The sequence below is a fragment of the Populus alba genome, chromosome 4, assembly GCF_005239225.2.
Source record: "Populus alba chromosome 4, ASM523922v2, whole genome shotgun sequence".
In the NCBI taxonomy this organism is placed as follows: Eukaryota; Viridiplantae; Streptophyta; class Magnoliopsida; order Malpighiales; family Salicaceae; genus Populus; species Populus alba.
The window spans coordinates 2,938,916-2,952,922 of record NC_133287.1 but is presented as its reverse complement, the minus strand read 5'-3'; the positions used below and the strand labels follow the sequence as shown (position 1 = coordinate 2,952,922).

General features: G+C 31.5%; 2 protein-coding genes across 2 annotated transcripts; one reads left to right on the top strand and one right to left on the bottom strand.

The window, feature by feature from the left end:
• The first annotated feature begins 2,305 nt into the window (after positions 1–2,305).
• LOC118047388 (uncharacterized) lies at positions 2,306–4,479 on the top strand. The gene has a single exon (XM_035056677.2). It carries the CDS (start codon positions 2,658–2,660, stop codon positions 4,383–4,385), a length of 1,728 nt encoding a protein of 575 aa, XP_034912568.1. The 5' UTR covers positions 2,306–2,657; the 3' UTR covers positions 4,386–4,479.
• Positions 4,480–7,383: 2,904 nt separating this feature from the next.
• LOC118047266 (probable pectinesterase 55) lies at positions 7,384–13,398 on the bottom strand. The gene is made up of 5 exons (XM_035056511.1): positions 13,169–13,398; positions 12,922–13,081; positions 8,350–8,580; positions 7,635–7,867; positions 7,384–7,543 (listed from the first exon to the last, which is right to left on the bottom strand). Exons 1-5 carry the CDS (start codon positions 13,396–13,398, stop codon positions 7,384–7,386), a joined length of 1,014 nt encoding a protein of 337 aa, XP_034912402.1.
• Positions 13,399–14,007: the final 609 nt, after the last annotated feature.

The following is a 14,007-nucleotide window of genomic DNA, read 5'->3' as shown; positions in this document are numbered from 1 at the left end:
TGTTGAAAATCTTGAGAGATTAATTTAAAACTCCTAATTGCATTTCACTTCAATATCACATAGTTGAAATGATGGTGAACATGTAACAGGTTTTGGGACACCAAATCTATATATCCCCATCAAGCAATCTTTGCTCATTATTTTGGTCATTTTGTCTCTTATCCCTAATGTAGATGAACATGGAAAAAAAAATTGATGTATGTATCTTTCTCTTCAAAGCCAAGGTATATTGTAGCTATGCTTGTTTGTGTCTTGAATCTCACTTCTTTTCTACTCCAAGTTCTGTCTAAAGATAACACTCCTTGCTTTTGCACACAAATCCCATTTGCACCTAACATTGCAATAGTGCATTGATCAACAAAAACACCATTGCTTCCAGGGCTCATGCTAGCTAGGCACACACCAGCCCTACTATGTCCAACAATAAATTATATATATCTCACAACCAACAAAAAAAATATGAAGATCCCTAGGCATGATCATCCTATGATCCTTTTGATTTCTAAAAAACTTAAAAGACACATAAAATTGAAAAGTAGAAGCATAAATACATTAATGTAAATCCTATGATATAGTTAGTAATGTGGTGTATGATGTTTTTTAAAAGTATTTTAGAAATAAAAATACATCAAAATAATATTTTTTTCAGATTTTTATTAATGTTTTGATACCAACATGTTAAGATCATTGATTTTTTTTTTAAAAACACCAAATTAATGTTTTTCAAGATAAAATAATTTGAAAAACATTTTAAAAATCAGAAGTTATTACAATGACAAATAAAACACTAGAAAGTGATTTGGGGTCCCTAAAAACAGAATTTTGGGCATTTGCAGGTCAAATTATACTGTGAAATTGACTTGATGAGGGTAACAAACATTTTCTGATGGAGTCACTCAGCCAGCACATTGGCCTACATACAGAAAGTTCAATTCTGAATACAATCAGAAAGATCATGGCCTTCTTCCCCACATGTAAAAAACCTTTTCACAGTACTGACTATTAGAACTAATCACAAGCACATTAGCCAAAAATCAAAACCAATCCATCCAAGAAATTCTGCATAAATATATATATATATCCTAAAGTTAACATGAAATTAAGAATGGATCCGTGACAAGCAGAATAATAGATAATTTTGTCATATGCATTAAGACAGAATCAGCACAACATTAGACATCATGGGTCATTTTTTTGTTGTTAAATCTCCGTTTGTCATCTTCCTGGTTTTTTAATACGCATGATCATCTTGTGTCCTTCGAACAATTCCCATAAATCCCTCCAGAGCTTATCCCTCGAGTTAATTTGCATAAAGGGCAATATACTTTGTGCTTCCTTTAGCAAATTGTTTTGGACCAGAGTAGCTTTCGGCCTTTTTCTTTAGCTCCTCTCGCTATCTTTCACTCACACAAAAGATTATAAAAGAGATACTATCTACCACCTTTCTCTCGGTGGCTGTATTGATTTGCATGTTCATCTCCACTTCCTGTTGGAAAGGTGACTGCTAGCTCAAGGCATCCTCCACAGGGCTTCACGTGGTGGGGTGGGGGGTTTTTGTCATCTCCATTCCGAGAGAGATGAGAGCTACTCTTTTTTCTTTTTTTCACCTAATCGAAACTCGAAAGGGGTGTCCATACTCGGAGAGTGGTCCAAAAGGGTTTTGTTTTCTATCAAGGCCCCTAATCCCTCAGCTTTGTCTATTGCTTTTGTCATCTCTTCACTCTAAGAGAGTAGTGTGTTCGAGAAGCACAGTAGCTCCTCTCCTAATTTATGAATGAGATTTGGGAGAAGAAAGCCAGAATAATACTAAAATGAATTTATTTTGGAAAAAACTCAACTCCAAATCCTTTGTTTTTACATTCAGAACTGTTTTTCGATGCATTTTAGAAATATATTTGGCTTGAAAAAACATCAAATCTTTTTTATGCTTTTTAATAATATTAATTGTGTTTATATTAAAAATAAATAAAAAATTGTTTTGATGAGTAACAACCCGCATCGTAATAACAAACACAATTAATAAAACAATATAGCAAGTCATCATGTTTTTGATAGTGTTATAAATTAATAACCTCACTCTCCGAATTGAAAGACAATAGAATGTATAATAATGCCAATAAACACATTTGCTAAGCTCATATAGCATGGTATGATGAATGTAACTGTTAAGTTATTAATAACTTCTACTATAAAGTACAAGAAAAGAATAATTAAGAAATACAATGTGTGATTTATTATTATTTTGCATTCACCACACTATATTATATGTATTTCCACATAGGTTAAGACAATGAAGAACTGAAAACATTACAAGCACATCCTTTCTTGTAGAGGTAAAGTTCCCACTTCCTGCCTGTCCCTTCCCAAAACCCACCACTGCTGCTAATTCATTCAAAATGACAAGAATGCCCTTCGAATACTAATGGCAGTCTTGCAAGCATCCACCAGCACGCCATTCAGTTTCAGCTTCTTAACAGAAGCCAGGAGATAAGCACAGTTAGATAGATAACATGATGGATAGATATGCAGAGGCGCTCTCTCTCTCTCTCTCTCTCTCTTTCTATCTGGCTCTCTTTATGAAAAACTTCACTGCTTAGATTCCCTTCTCTAGATAGATACTGAATGGGGTTTTTGCAAGATCATTGATAAACAAAAACATGGGACAAGAAAATCCAAAACAAGACCAGATCTTTCAAGAATCGTCACCACCAAAGCGCAGTCTCAGGCAAGCTATTGAGGTTATTTCTTCTTTGATCTCCTACTCTCTTCCAATTAAAGTTTTTGCAGTGAAATGGCAACTAATTAGAAACAAGCTAGAAGAGCTAAACTCAAGCTTAATTGCCATAGAGGATTGTGATTCAAGCCAGAATCCAATACTTTCAGGCATGGTGTCTGCTGTCTTAGCCTCTGCTAGTGACTGCTATGATCTTGCTAGGAGATGTGTGGATCTTTCATACAGCGGCAAGCTCTTGATGCAGAGTGATTTGGATGTAATGGTTGCAAAGTTTGATAGACATGTAAAGAATCTATCTGGGATTTTTACTGCAGGTATTTTGAGTCAGGGTTTTGCCATTGTTGTGTCTAGACCTGGAGTCAATGCTTGCAAGGATGATATGAGGTTCTACGTTAGAGATCTGTTGACAAGAATGAAAATTGGTGACTTAGAAATGAAGAGACAAGCTTTGGTCAATTTGTATGATGTTGTTGTTGAAGATGAGAAGTATGTGAAGATAATTGTTGAAGTTGGTGACTTAGTGAATATATTGGTTAGTCTTCTTGATTCAATGGAAATGGAACTTCAACAAGATGCTGTAAAAGTTGTGGCAGTGATTTCAGGTTTTGATTCTTACAAGTCTATTTTGATTGGAGCTGGGATTATAGGGCCTTTGATCAGGGTTTTGGAGAGTCGCAGTGAAATAAGCAAGGAGGGTGCTGCAAGAAGCTTGCAAAAATTGACCCAGAATTCTGATAATGCCTGGTCAGTTTCAGCATATGGTGGTGTTACAGCTTTATTGAAAATATGTGCTAGTGCTGATTCCACAGCAGAACTTATTAGCCCTGCTTGTGGGGTATTGAGAAATCTTGTTGGTGTTGATGAAATAAAGAGATTTATGATGGAAGAAGGTGCAGTTTCCACATTTATCAAGCTGGCAAGATCAAAAGATGAAGGTGTGCAGATAAGTTCCATTGAATTCCTTCAAAATATTGCATCTGGAGACGAATCAGTGAGGCAATCGGTGGTCAAAGAAGGCGGAATTCGGGCACTAGTACGCGTTTTTGATCCGAAAATCACGTGTTCTTCAAAATCTAGAGAGATGGCATTAAGGGCAATTGAGAATCTATGTTTCTCTTCAGCTAGTTATATCAGTGTGTTGATGAGTTATGGATTTATGGATCAGCTTCTTTTCTTCCTTCGGAATGGAGATGTTTTGGTCCAGGAATTGGCACTGAAAGCAGCATTTAGGCTCTCTGGAACATCAGAGGAGACTAAAAAGGCAATGGGAGATGCTGGATTTATGTCAGAGTTTGTAAAATTTCTTGATGCAAAATCATTTGAAGTTAGAGAAATGGCAGCTGTGGCACTCAACAGCCTGGTCTCAGTGCCTAAAAATCGTAAAATATTCGTGCAGGACGATCGCAACGTGGGTTTTCTTCTTCAATTGCTTGACCAAGAAGAGACAAATTCAGGTAGCAAAAAGTTCTTGATCTCTATATTATTGACCTTAACAAGTTGCAATAGTGGAAGAAAAAAGATTGCCAATTCTGGTTATTTGAAGAACATAGAAAAACTTGCAGAGGCTGAAGTTTCTGATGCTAAAAGACTTGTCAGGAAGCTATCTACAAATAGATTCCGTAGTATGTTAAATGGAATCTGGCATTCTTGATTGCAATTCTCTTTCTTTCACTGTATATGTAAAAGAGTGGTTTCAAAGTTTTCTTCTTCTTTTTGTTTCTTAATCTCACACGAGTCTTTCTCTCTGTTTCTTTCTTCTTCTTTTTTACTTCTTTATTAATTTTTCCCATCTGCAAAATCAGCTTTAGAGCAGCTTTCTATTGAATTTGTAACCATAAGCAGATACATATCTTATAAAAAGCTGTTATAGAAATTCCGGCATTGTTGATTTGCTGTTAGTTGAATAAACTATCGAAACAGAATGCAATTACAGTTATTTAAGATATACAATTGCTGTCTGCACAATTATTTTTTTGTACGCATTTGTGATGAAGCACATGGGAATGCCAAGAAACCCAGAGAGGCATGTGCGTACATGAGTCTCTTGACTTGTTGGCTTTTGTCTTTTCCCATCCATTTCCTCTTGTTATGGAACTTTCATATTAAAAGACCTTGTCTGATGCTTTGAGATTATGCTAAGAAAATCAGTATCATATGCAGTAAAATGCGTCCAGGTTACCTCTTTTACCGCAGATGACAACACCTTAACTGCATGAGACAGTTTGGGTTGCAGAACTGTTGATTTGTATTAATTTGGATAGCTGAGTTATCAAGCAGACATGGTGAGTTTGGTCTCATGTCTTAACAGTAAGGGACTTGGCAATCGTAGGGTATGCAGACTTAATATTGGCTAGCAAAACTTTGTTGATAGCAAGGAGAGTGGACCACTGAAACCTTGTTTGATCCTTGACAGGTTGTTGCTTAGTGTTATCATTCAAAACATTAAATTTCATGTGCTCCACACGCTCTACCATGGAATGGATTTTCTCGTGGCTGTGAAAAATGGCTTTGACAGCTCAAATGAACAAACCTTATCTTCCACATCTCAAATCCAACCAGCCATCATTAGAGGCATAAATATCGATGTTTCTCTTTGCGGAGAAGCAATGAATGATGGGTTGGCAATGAGGAAAAATGGCGTAGGGGGGATTTACAATTAAGCCTTGGAGAGGATTAGGCTTGGCCTATTAAGAATGGTCCAATAGGACATTGTGTCTTTTGTTGGGATTTAGAGTCTGTATGATATTATGTATGATATTATGGTAGAAGTAGGGTTGAGCGAAAAAAACATTCAGAAAATTAGAAAAAGAAATAACAAAAAAAAAATTAAAATTTTAAAAAAATTAGGCTAGTTCTGTTCAGTTTTGGTTTTATAAACCCTAAAACCGAATTGAACCCAAACAAAAAAAAAACTGAGCCAAACCGATAAAACTAAAAAAATAGAGACAAATCGAAAAAAACCGAGTCAAATTAAAAAAATCAAGTCAAACCGGTTTGAACCAGTTTTTATCCTAAAAAAGAACGAGCTGAAATCGATCGATTTGAACCGGTTATGGTTTTTTTTTTTTAATTTTTTTTGTTTGATTACTTTTTTTTTTTTTTTATAAAAACCGAACCGGATCGAAAATGATCACCTATGGGTAGTAATTATTTTTTACTTGAAAATATATTAAATAATATATATATATATATATATATATATATATATATATATATAAGATTTATTTTTGACATTAGAACATCAAAACGATATGAAAACATAAAAAAAAATTAATTTGAAATAAAAGAAAAACTAAAATTTTTAAATTTTTTTTAAAACATAAAAATAAACAAGTACTGGTAATTTTTTTTTCACAACCAGGATTCAAAATTAACAAGTGCTTAAGATTCTGTGGTTTATTTATCTGTATCAGATGTACTTGGTCCATTTTTGTAGTCTTTCTGCGATTTTGTGATACATTTCCTTATAGGATTTTGTTAATTGCTTCTAGTATTGATTTATAAATTATAATAAAATTTATTAATTTATTCTATAAAAATTTCTAACAATTCAAGGAAAATTAAGAAATATTACAAAATTATTCCAAAAATGTAAAAACAATCTAAACTTTAAGATTTACAACCATATGTTCTTTTTTTATAAGTTTTGAGTTATGATATTTTCGTATTCTTTTAATTGAATTATATCAAGTATAAGTCGAACTGTGTAAAGAGCAAACATTACCAAAAAAAAGATTTTGGTATGCTTAAAACATCCGAGTCTTGGATTAAATAAGAAAGAAAGATATTTTCTTAGAAAAAAGAGATAATTGTTGGGTTGTTAGTCGACCTAACCTATTTCACGTGAGTCGGGATGGACCTGTTTCAGATCCTAGATGGCAAGGCCGGGTCCAGCCCAATATATTTGATAATAATAAAATAATATTAAAAGAAAAGAAAAGAAAAATCCAAAATTTTCAAAGTGTATTTTAATAATATTTGTGGGTCCCTTGCATGTTTTTTTCAATAATTTTACATAATATCGAGTTGTAGACTTACATTATAAGATATGGATTTGGTATTAAAAGTACCCGTTTTTTTCGAAACTTAAAAAAAAATCCAAAAATTTAAAAATAAACTTTCATTTAAAAAACAAAAAATGTGTTTGGTTTTCATGTAGTTTATAACCTTGAAAATATAACAAGAAATCAATACTTCATAAACAAGAGAAATGCCATAAAAGGCATAATAAAAAAATGGTCTTCAAATTGTGATTCTCATAAAAATAAAAACCAACGCTAATAAATCATTAGATTAGAGTTTAAATCACTTGATCAAATATAGGTTGACAATACTAGGATTTTCTTGTGAGAGATGTACAGTGATAGGAAAAAAAATGGCAAAAATAAAAAGGTTTTTTTTTTTTTTTTAAGTAAATAAAGATCAAACAAAACTAATGGTTGGCAAGCAATAATAAGCAATAGTTTTGCCCGCCAGTAAGGTGAAAATGATATAAAATTTAATATAAAAGGATTGCTTGCCCTGATAACATTTTAATTATTCAAAATTCTTGATTTTACAATTTGATATGGCACTAATTTTCTTCATAATTGATGACTATATTGATTGGATTACAATTCAGAGTACAAAGGAAATTGCCGTGAAGAATTTCAAAGAGGTAGTTTGGCAAGCCAGCCATCTTGATCAATGAAGGATGACTTTGAGAATCGATTGAGCTGTTGTCTTGTAAGCTTCTTTTCCCATTTCACACGATTTAAAGTGTTTGCTCCTGGTCCTTTACAATTAGCCTCCACATAGGTTATATTACCCCTTGAAAACATGAAAATCAAAATGAAAATCAAGATATTAATATAAATTAGGAAACGGTGGATATATAGATCTAAAGTTATGCATAACTTACTCATGCCCCATATAATCCCAAGCAAACCACCCTTCAGGTTGTACAACTTCAGATAAATATGCATCGTTATATATTACTGTTGAATATCCTCTGTATGCCCTCCCAAGGTAAGCTTTAGCACCCTTAACTCCAGTAACATAACAATGAGAAAATACAAAACCATTGGTATCATTATGAAACTCCTTGCCTTGAGCTGTTATAAAACCTTCACTGGTAACATTTATTATACAACCCTGCATCAAGCATAAGATACATTTCACAACAAATTAAAAATAGTAAGAGGTATAGTTAAACTAATCAGGTTCTAGGTTTGTTCCCTAGAGGTTATCAGTTCGAGTGCCACAAATTTCAGGCTACTGGAAGTTTACATGATCGTTAATTTCAAGGTATTAAGATATTGGTTGAGGTTTGTATAAACTGGTCTGGACACCCATGATTATCAAAAAAAAAATCCTACACAAGTGTGTGTGTCTATATATATATATATATATATATATATATATATATATATATATATATATATATGGTAAAGTTTCAGTGCAAGGTTTGAGTGCACAACCCATTGTAGTGTAGTAGTTTAGTGACATAATATGCACGTCCAACCATCTAACAATGAAAAAAGGTAAATTTGTTTACGTGAGGACCTAGAAAATAAAAAATGATTTTCATGCATAACTTATTGTAGAAAGATTAGTGCATGACAAGTCTTAGTTACCTCATAAAAAGATTGGCCAGCACCATATATAAAATCTACTGATCCTTCAATGTAGCAATTGGAGAAGTGATGGCGGCCATTAGCGTCCCACAATGTATCTTGAACACCCAAAAAAGCACAATCATAGAAAGCAGACTTATCACCATAAATTCGTGCTGAAAGTGCTGGTAGTACACCAGGTGATTTGATTCCATTGTAGGTTTTTTGTATCAACCGACGGTTAAATGAATTCTGCGTTATTAAAAAAAAAAACTAGGAATTTAGCTATTTAAAGAACAAAATACTGCTGTGGACAAGGGTGGAGGTGTGCTGAGGGCTAGGGTGGGCTCTAGCCAAGGTTAAGATTTTATCAATATTTTTTTGACTAGTTTTATATAAATAAATTTTTAATTTTTAATTGAGTTATCAAAAAAATTTAAAAATTTGCGTAGAGCCTTGTAATATAATACTTTAGCTTGGATTAAAATTTCAAAATTTTTGGAGAAATTTAAAAATTTGATGAAAAATCATAATTTATCTAGTTTTACGTTATTGAACGTAATTTTCAATCCGACTATTAAATTGAGCTGAAATTTTACAAGGGATCTTAAAATATATTGAATAAAATCTAGTTAAAATTTTAGGGTGAACGGAGCTTGGTAGTGCTAACAAAATGGTAAAATGATTATTTGCCATCAAAAAATAAAACAAATAAGCTTTTTTTTTTTTTTTTATATCTTACCGACTGTAAAGAAGCAGAATAGAAAAAGAAAGAAAAGAAAAGGCAAGAGAGAAGCAAGGGAAAACATAAAGAAAAAAATCCAAGGAAAAAAAAAAAGAAAAGTAAGAGAATAACCTTATAAACTTACAAAGTATAACCTATAAAACCCTAATCTAAGGAAGAATCAAGTAAAGGAAGAAGGAATTGAGAGAGAAAAAAAATTAATTAATTTTTTTTTTCCAGTTGACATGAGATTATTATTTTATCTCGATTAAGGGGTTGGTATAATATTGATTTAGATTTGATTATAAATGAATTATATTTCATAAAACATCGAAGGATGTAACTTTAATAGTGAGTTTCTTTTTACTTTTTACTTCAATTTTATGCATTTTTTTTAATATTTTAGGTAATGTATTTAAATTAAAACTGTAATGTTATCTTCAAAAATTTATATACATGAATTAATAGTTATTTTTTAAAAAAATTATACATTTATTTAATAGCCCAAGACAGGAAAAATTCCTGGCTCCGCCTTTGATTGTGGATATAGATCATACTAGCTAGCGTTGTCCCCGCTCGATCTCCACTGTGGCTTGCACAAAATTTTCCTTTTTTTTTTTTCAACTTAAGAAAAATACATGCATTGACAATGTTTTTAAAACCATTAAGAAAAATTGTAGTCGTGAACTGAAAAGATGATGCATATAAAAATTATATATACCATGAATCGCTAAAAAAAGTTACTGAAGCCAACTAATTGTAATTGTGAACCGAAAAGATGATGCATATAAAAATCATATGTACTATGAATCGCTAAAAAAAGTTACTGAAGCCAACTGATTAAATTGATTATCTAGTTAATTAATATCTTAAATAAAATATCATTTAATAAATCATAATTAATTTTGATTAAATTTAAAGAAAAAAATGGACCCGCTAATATAAATAAAAAAGTAATGATCTTATTCAAAAACAAACTTGAAAATAAATGAAGTTATTTTATTTAAATGAATTTAGAGAAAAGGTAATTCAGGGCTTAAGAAAGAGCTCGGGGGTGGGGGTATCTTGGGCCTACTTCTAACCTATAACAATGGGCAGGTTTGCGGGGCTTGAATGGCAGGTTAAAGAGTGAGGGCAATGTGGATCTATTACATTAATGACTTTCTTCAAAAGAATAAAAAAACCAAACGATATTTGATGGAACAACACCAAAGTTTTTTTTTTTTTTTTTTTGCAATTAAATAAAGCTTTATAAAATAAAAGGTGTTGCACAAAAGAAGTACTTTCTAATATAATTAAAAAAAAAGATATGATCTCAAAAAAAAAAATTGAAAATTTAATGGTATGTAATAAGAACCTTTTTATTTGAATGGTCCTAAAAGTTAAAAATAAAAAGAAAAAGAAGAAGAACAACAAAGCAGGCCATTTGAGTGGATCTGCATGCCTGGCTCATTAGAAAGAGGCATGGCTAACACAACATGTATTTTTTTTTTATACTAGAGGGTGGACGATGCCCAAACCTTTTTCTATATAGTAAAGGTTGGAAGACACCTTGTCCACCTTTTAATTTAAAAAAAATAGTGTAGACAATGTATCGTTTGCTATTCTGAGTTTCAGCAACCAAATGATCGCTAAAGAATCACGAAAGGGATATTTTATACCTAAAAAATCATTTTTAACTTATTTTTTTATGCAGAAACACCTAAAATACACACTAGATGTAAATACCAACTTGAAGTTTCATCAACCCAGGTTAAATAAAATATTTTCACAAAAAAATATAAATTCAAAGGGAAACTTCCCATGATTGGGAATGAAATCTTTTAATAGTTTGTGTAAAACCCAAGGTAAAATTTTAAGAAGAAGTGGTAGATGTTTTAATGAGTCTAGATGGGGTATGAATGTGGCAAAATTGTAAACCCCCATAAATTTGAAGATAAAATAAATATAAAATAAGTAAATAAAATTAAATTGAGTTTACATATATGATAAATAGTATTAATAAAGAAAGAATGACATGAAAAAAGTGCAGGTGTAAACCCCGGTTGAAAAATCAATAATATTATTATGAAACGGTAATGAGCTTGTAAACAAATTAAATGGTGAAAAAAATAAATAAATATATTTAGAATAATAAAATGATCTCGAGAATTTAGTGGAATAATCAGTACAATCCATGAAAAAGGATGAAACGAGAAAATTCAGAATTTTGGTGTAAAATCACTTACCAACTAATTTTACGTTATTGATTATAATTATATATTCATTTTCAGATTGGAATGAATTATTATTTTGTAAAAATAAGTTGTAAAAATAATTATACAAAAAAGCAAGGAATATTATTTTGTAAAAATAAGTTAAAAGGAAATTAAAATGAGAGTTTCTTGAGTCAATAAATGAAATGACTTATTAATGAATTGTATTTTATAGATGCAGGAGAGGCTTTGAGGGTGGAACCATAAGCGAGCGGAGTTAGACCTGCTAGAGAAGCAAGTAGATGTTTGTCACTTCATCTTTCCACTTTGATGTTAATTAATTTTTTATATTATAAAATGGATCTTAAAAGAAAAAAGAAAAATAAAAAAATAAATAGTTTGGTAATATATTAGTGAGCTGCAAGAGCGGGGAGCTATTTTATTTTATATAATGTATGATAAGCTCGCCATAGAAATGGGGTTTTTTTTTAAAGAGGTAATTGTTAGTGTTATTCAGTGTTATTTAACCTTATATTTCATGTTCTTCTTCCCCTTCATCATGACGATGACATTTCGACGACATCTTATAGTTTTTATGCCTGAGTAGAATTTTTCAAATTCTATTTATGTCATGTAATTAAACCAATATGCAGCCTGAGTTGATGATTTAGGATTTGTAAGCCATTAACTACGTCGGATGAAAAATTTAAGTAAATGTGTATGCTATCTTTAAGTAATTATGAATTGTAATTAATTTAGTATGTTTAAGCTCGTGTAGTTTAGATTAAGTAAAATATGGGTAAAGCCTTAATATCCAGGGATCTGTATATTTCTTTGTGTATTTATATAAATTGCATGCATCTTATAAACTATAGTTATTATAAAAAAACGATTATTATGGAAGATTATGGATGGTTGATAATAGATGGATGGTGGGCTTGAACCTATGAGCGCTTTTTTTTTAAATGATTAATGCCGGTGTTTTGATCAACTTGCATGTACCTTAACTAATCTTATTATGAGTCCTGAAATTAATGATTATATAAGCTTCCGGTGACCTTGAAGTTTGTGAAATTCAAACTAAATATCTTTAGGGAATAAATCTATAATCTAATTAATTGAGCTATATCCCTAAGAGTTTGAACATGCAAGCTTTGTTTGTATAGATCATTGTGGGTTGAGTAGTGATTGTAAAATTTTTATGGTATTGAGAAAGGATGGAATTATTGTTAGAGCTTCTATACGAGATACTTTTACTGAAATTTCACAATGAATAATTTCTCACCTCATAATTAAAAGGCCTTGATGATTGATATTCGATTGTGAAATACTATTTCATGATATACAAGGATGGAGGAGAGAAATCCATGGGAAAAAAAGTTATTGTCTAATTTATTATTATAATATAGTTTAGTGAAGGGAAATCAAACCGAGATTTCGGAGAGTTACACTGAAGACTCTATGAATGTTACTTAATTTATCCTTTTTCTTACCTCCTAAAACAGTTCAATTGAGTAAATTCTAGTTGAGAGTATTTTTTTTTTTTAAATTAAAAATGACAATAATGTTTTAAAGTAAAATCCAAGACATAACCTCTGAATGTTTAAAGAAAAAAATGTATATGATCAACCCAAAAACAATGGAAAAAAGAGGAACAGGAAGCAAAATTCTTACCTCGAAGGTTATCCCCTTCACCACAATATTGCTTGGCGATGAGGTAAATGTGGCGCTATCAGCAGTGTCTTGGTGTGCGTTGTAAGTAACTGTGGTTTGGCCGCCACCGTTTCCTTCGAGAAAAATACATGGTTTCTCGATCGGAATGTTCACTTGCTCTCTGCACATCAGTATTCTTTCAGTAGAGAAATTCACAAAGTTTCTTCATAAAAAGAAAATTTGCAAAGTTAGGGAGAGAATATACTACATGTAGATGCCTGCATTGACTTGAACTTTGATCCAATTGTTGTTATTTTTTGGAATGGAGTCAATGGCACCTTGAATTGTTTTGAAATTCCCTTTGCCGGATGGATCAACAACTATGGTCCTTGCAACTTTTGACCCACCTGTTCCTGGTATACAATTTACAGCCTGAGAGACACCCAAAAAAATAGTCATAAACAAAGTGATGACGAAAACAAATGGAGAACGCTGCATTTTTACGTAAAATGGAGGAGCGAAAGAGCTATAAAATCTTAGAATATTGCGCACCTTAGGACAATATTCATGGTCATATATTCTTGTCATGCTGATGTTTTAAGAATGATAGATGAGATTAGATTGCAAAGTTGAATTGTTCTCCTTTTTTTTTTCTAATTATTAAAATAATTCTCAATTAAGGTAAATGGATCACTAATCTTTAAATCCTCTCCAAAAAGAGAAAATAAATCGTTAAATTTTGTCTTAATTCTCCAATTAATTAACACTGTCCAGGAGTTCTCTAAATGCCAGGTTGTAGACTATGGAGATCACTTTCAAATTTTTGAAAGAAAGAAACAAATTCCTATGGACTCATTGATTTCCAATTTCTTGGTAGAGCACTTTCCCAGAACAACGTTATTTCATTCTTGAATTGGAATTTATGAATCATATTATTTAGGAAGGTAATGCTATGCTTCGTTAAAAGGGGATGTTTTTTTTGCCTTCTCTCTCGTTATTTGGGACCGTGTTCGATGTATGTTTGAGGCATTTTTAAGAAATAAGAATTCATAAGCAATGTTGGATAATTAATTAATTATTACTAACTAAAACACTAAAAAGTTTGGG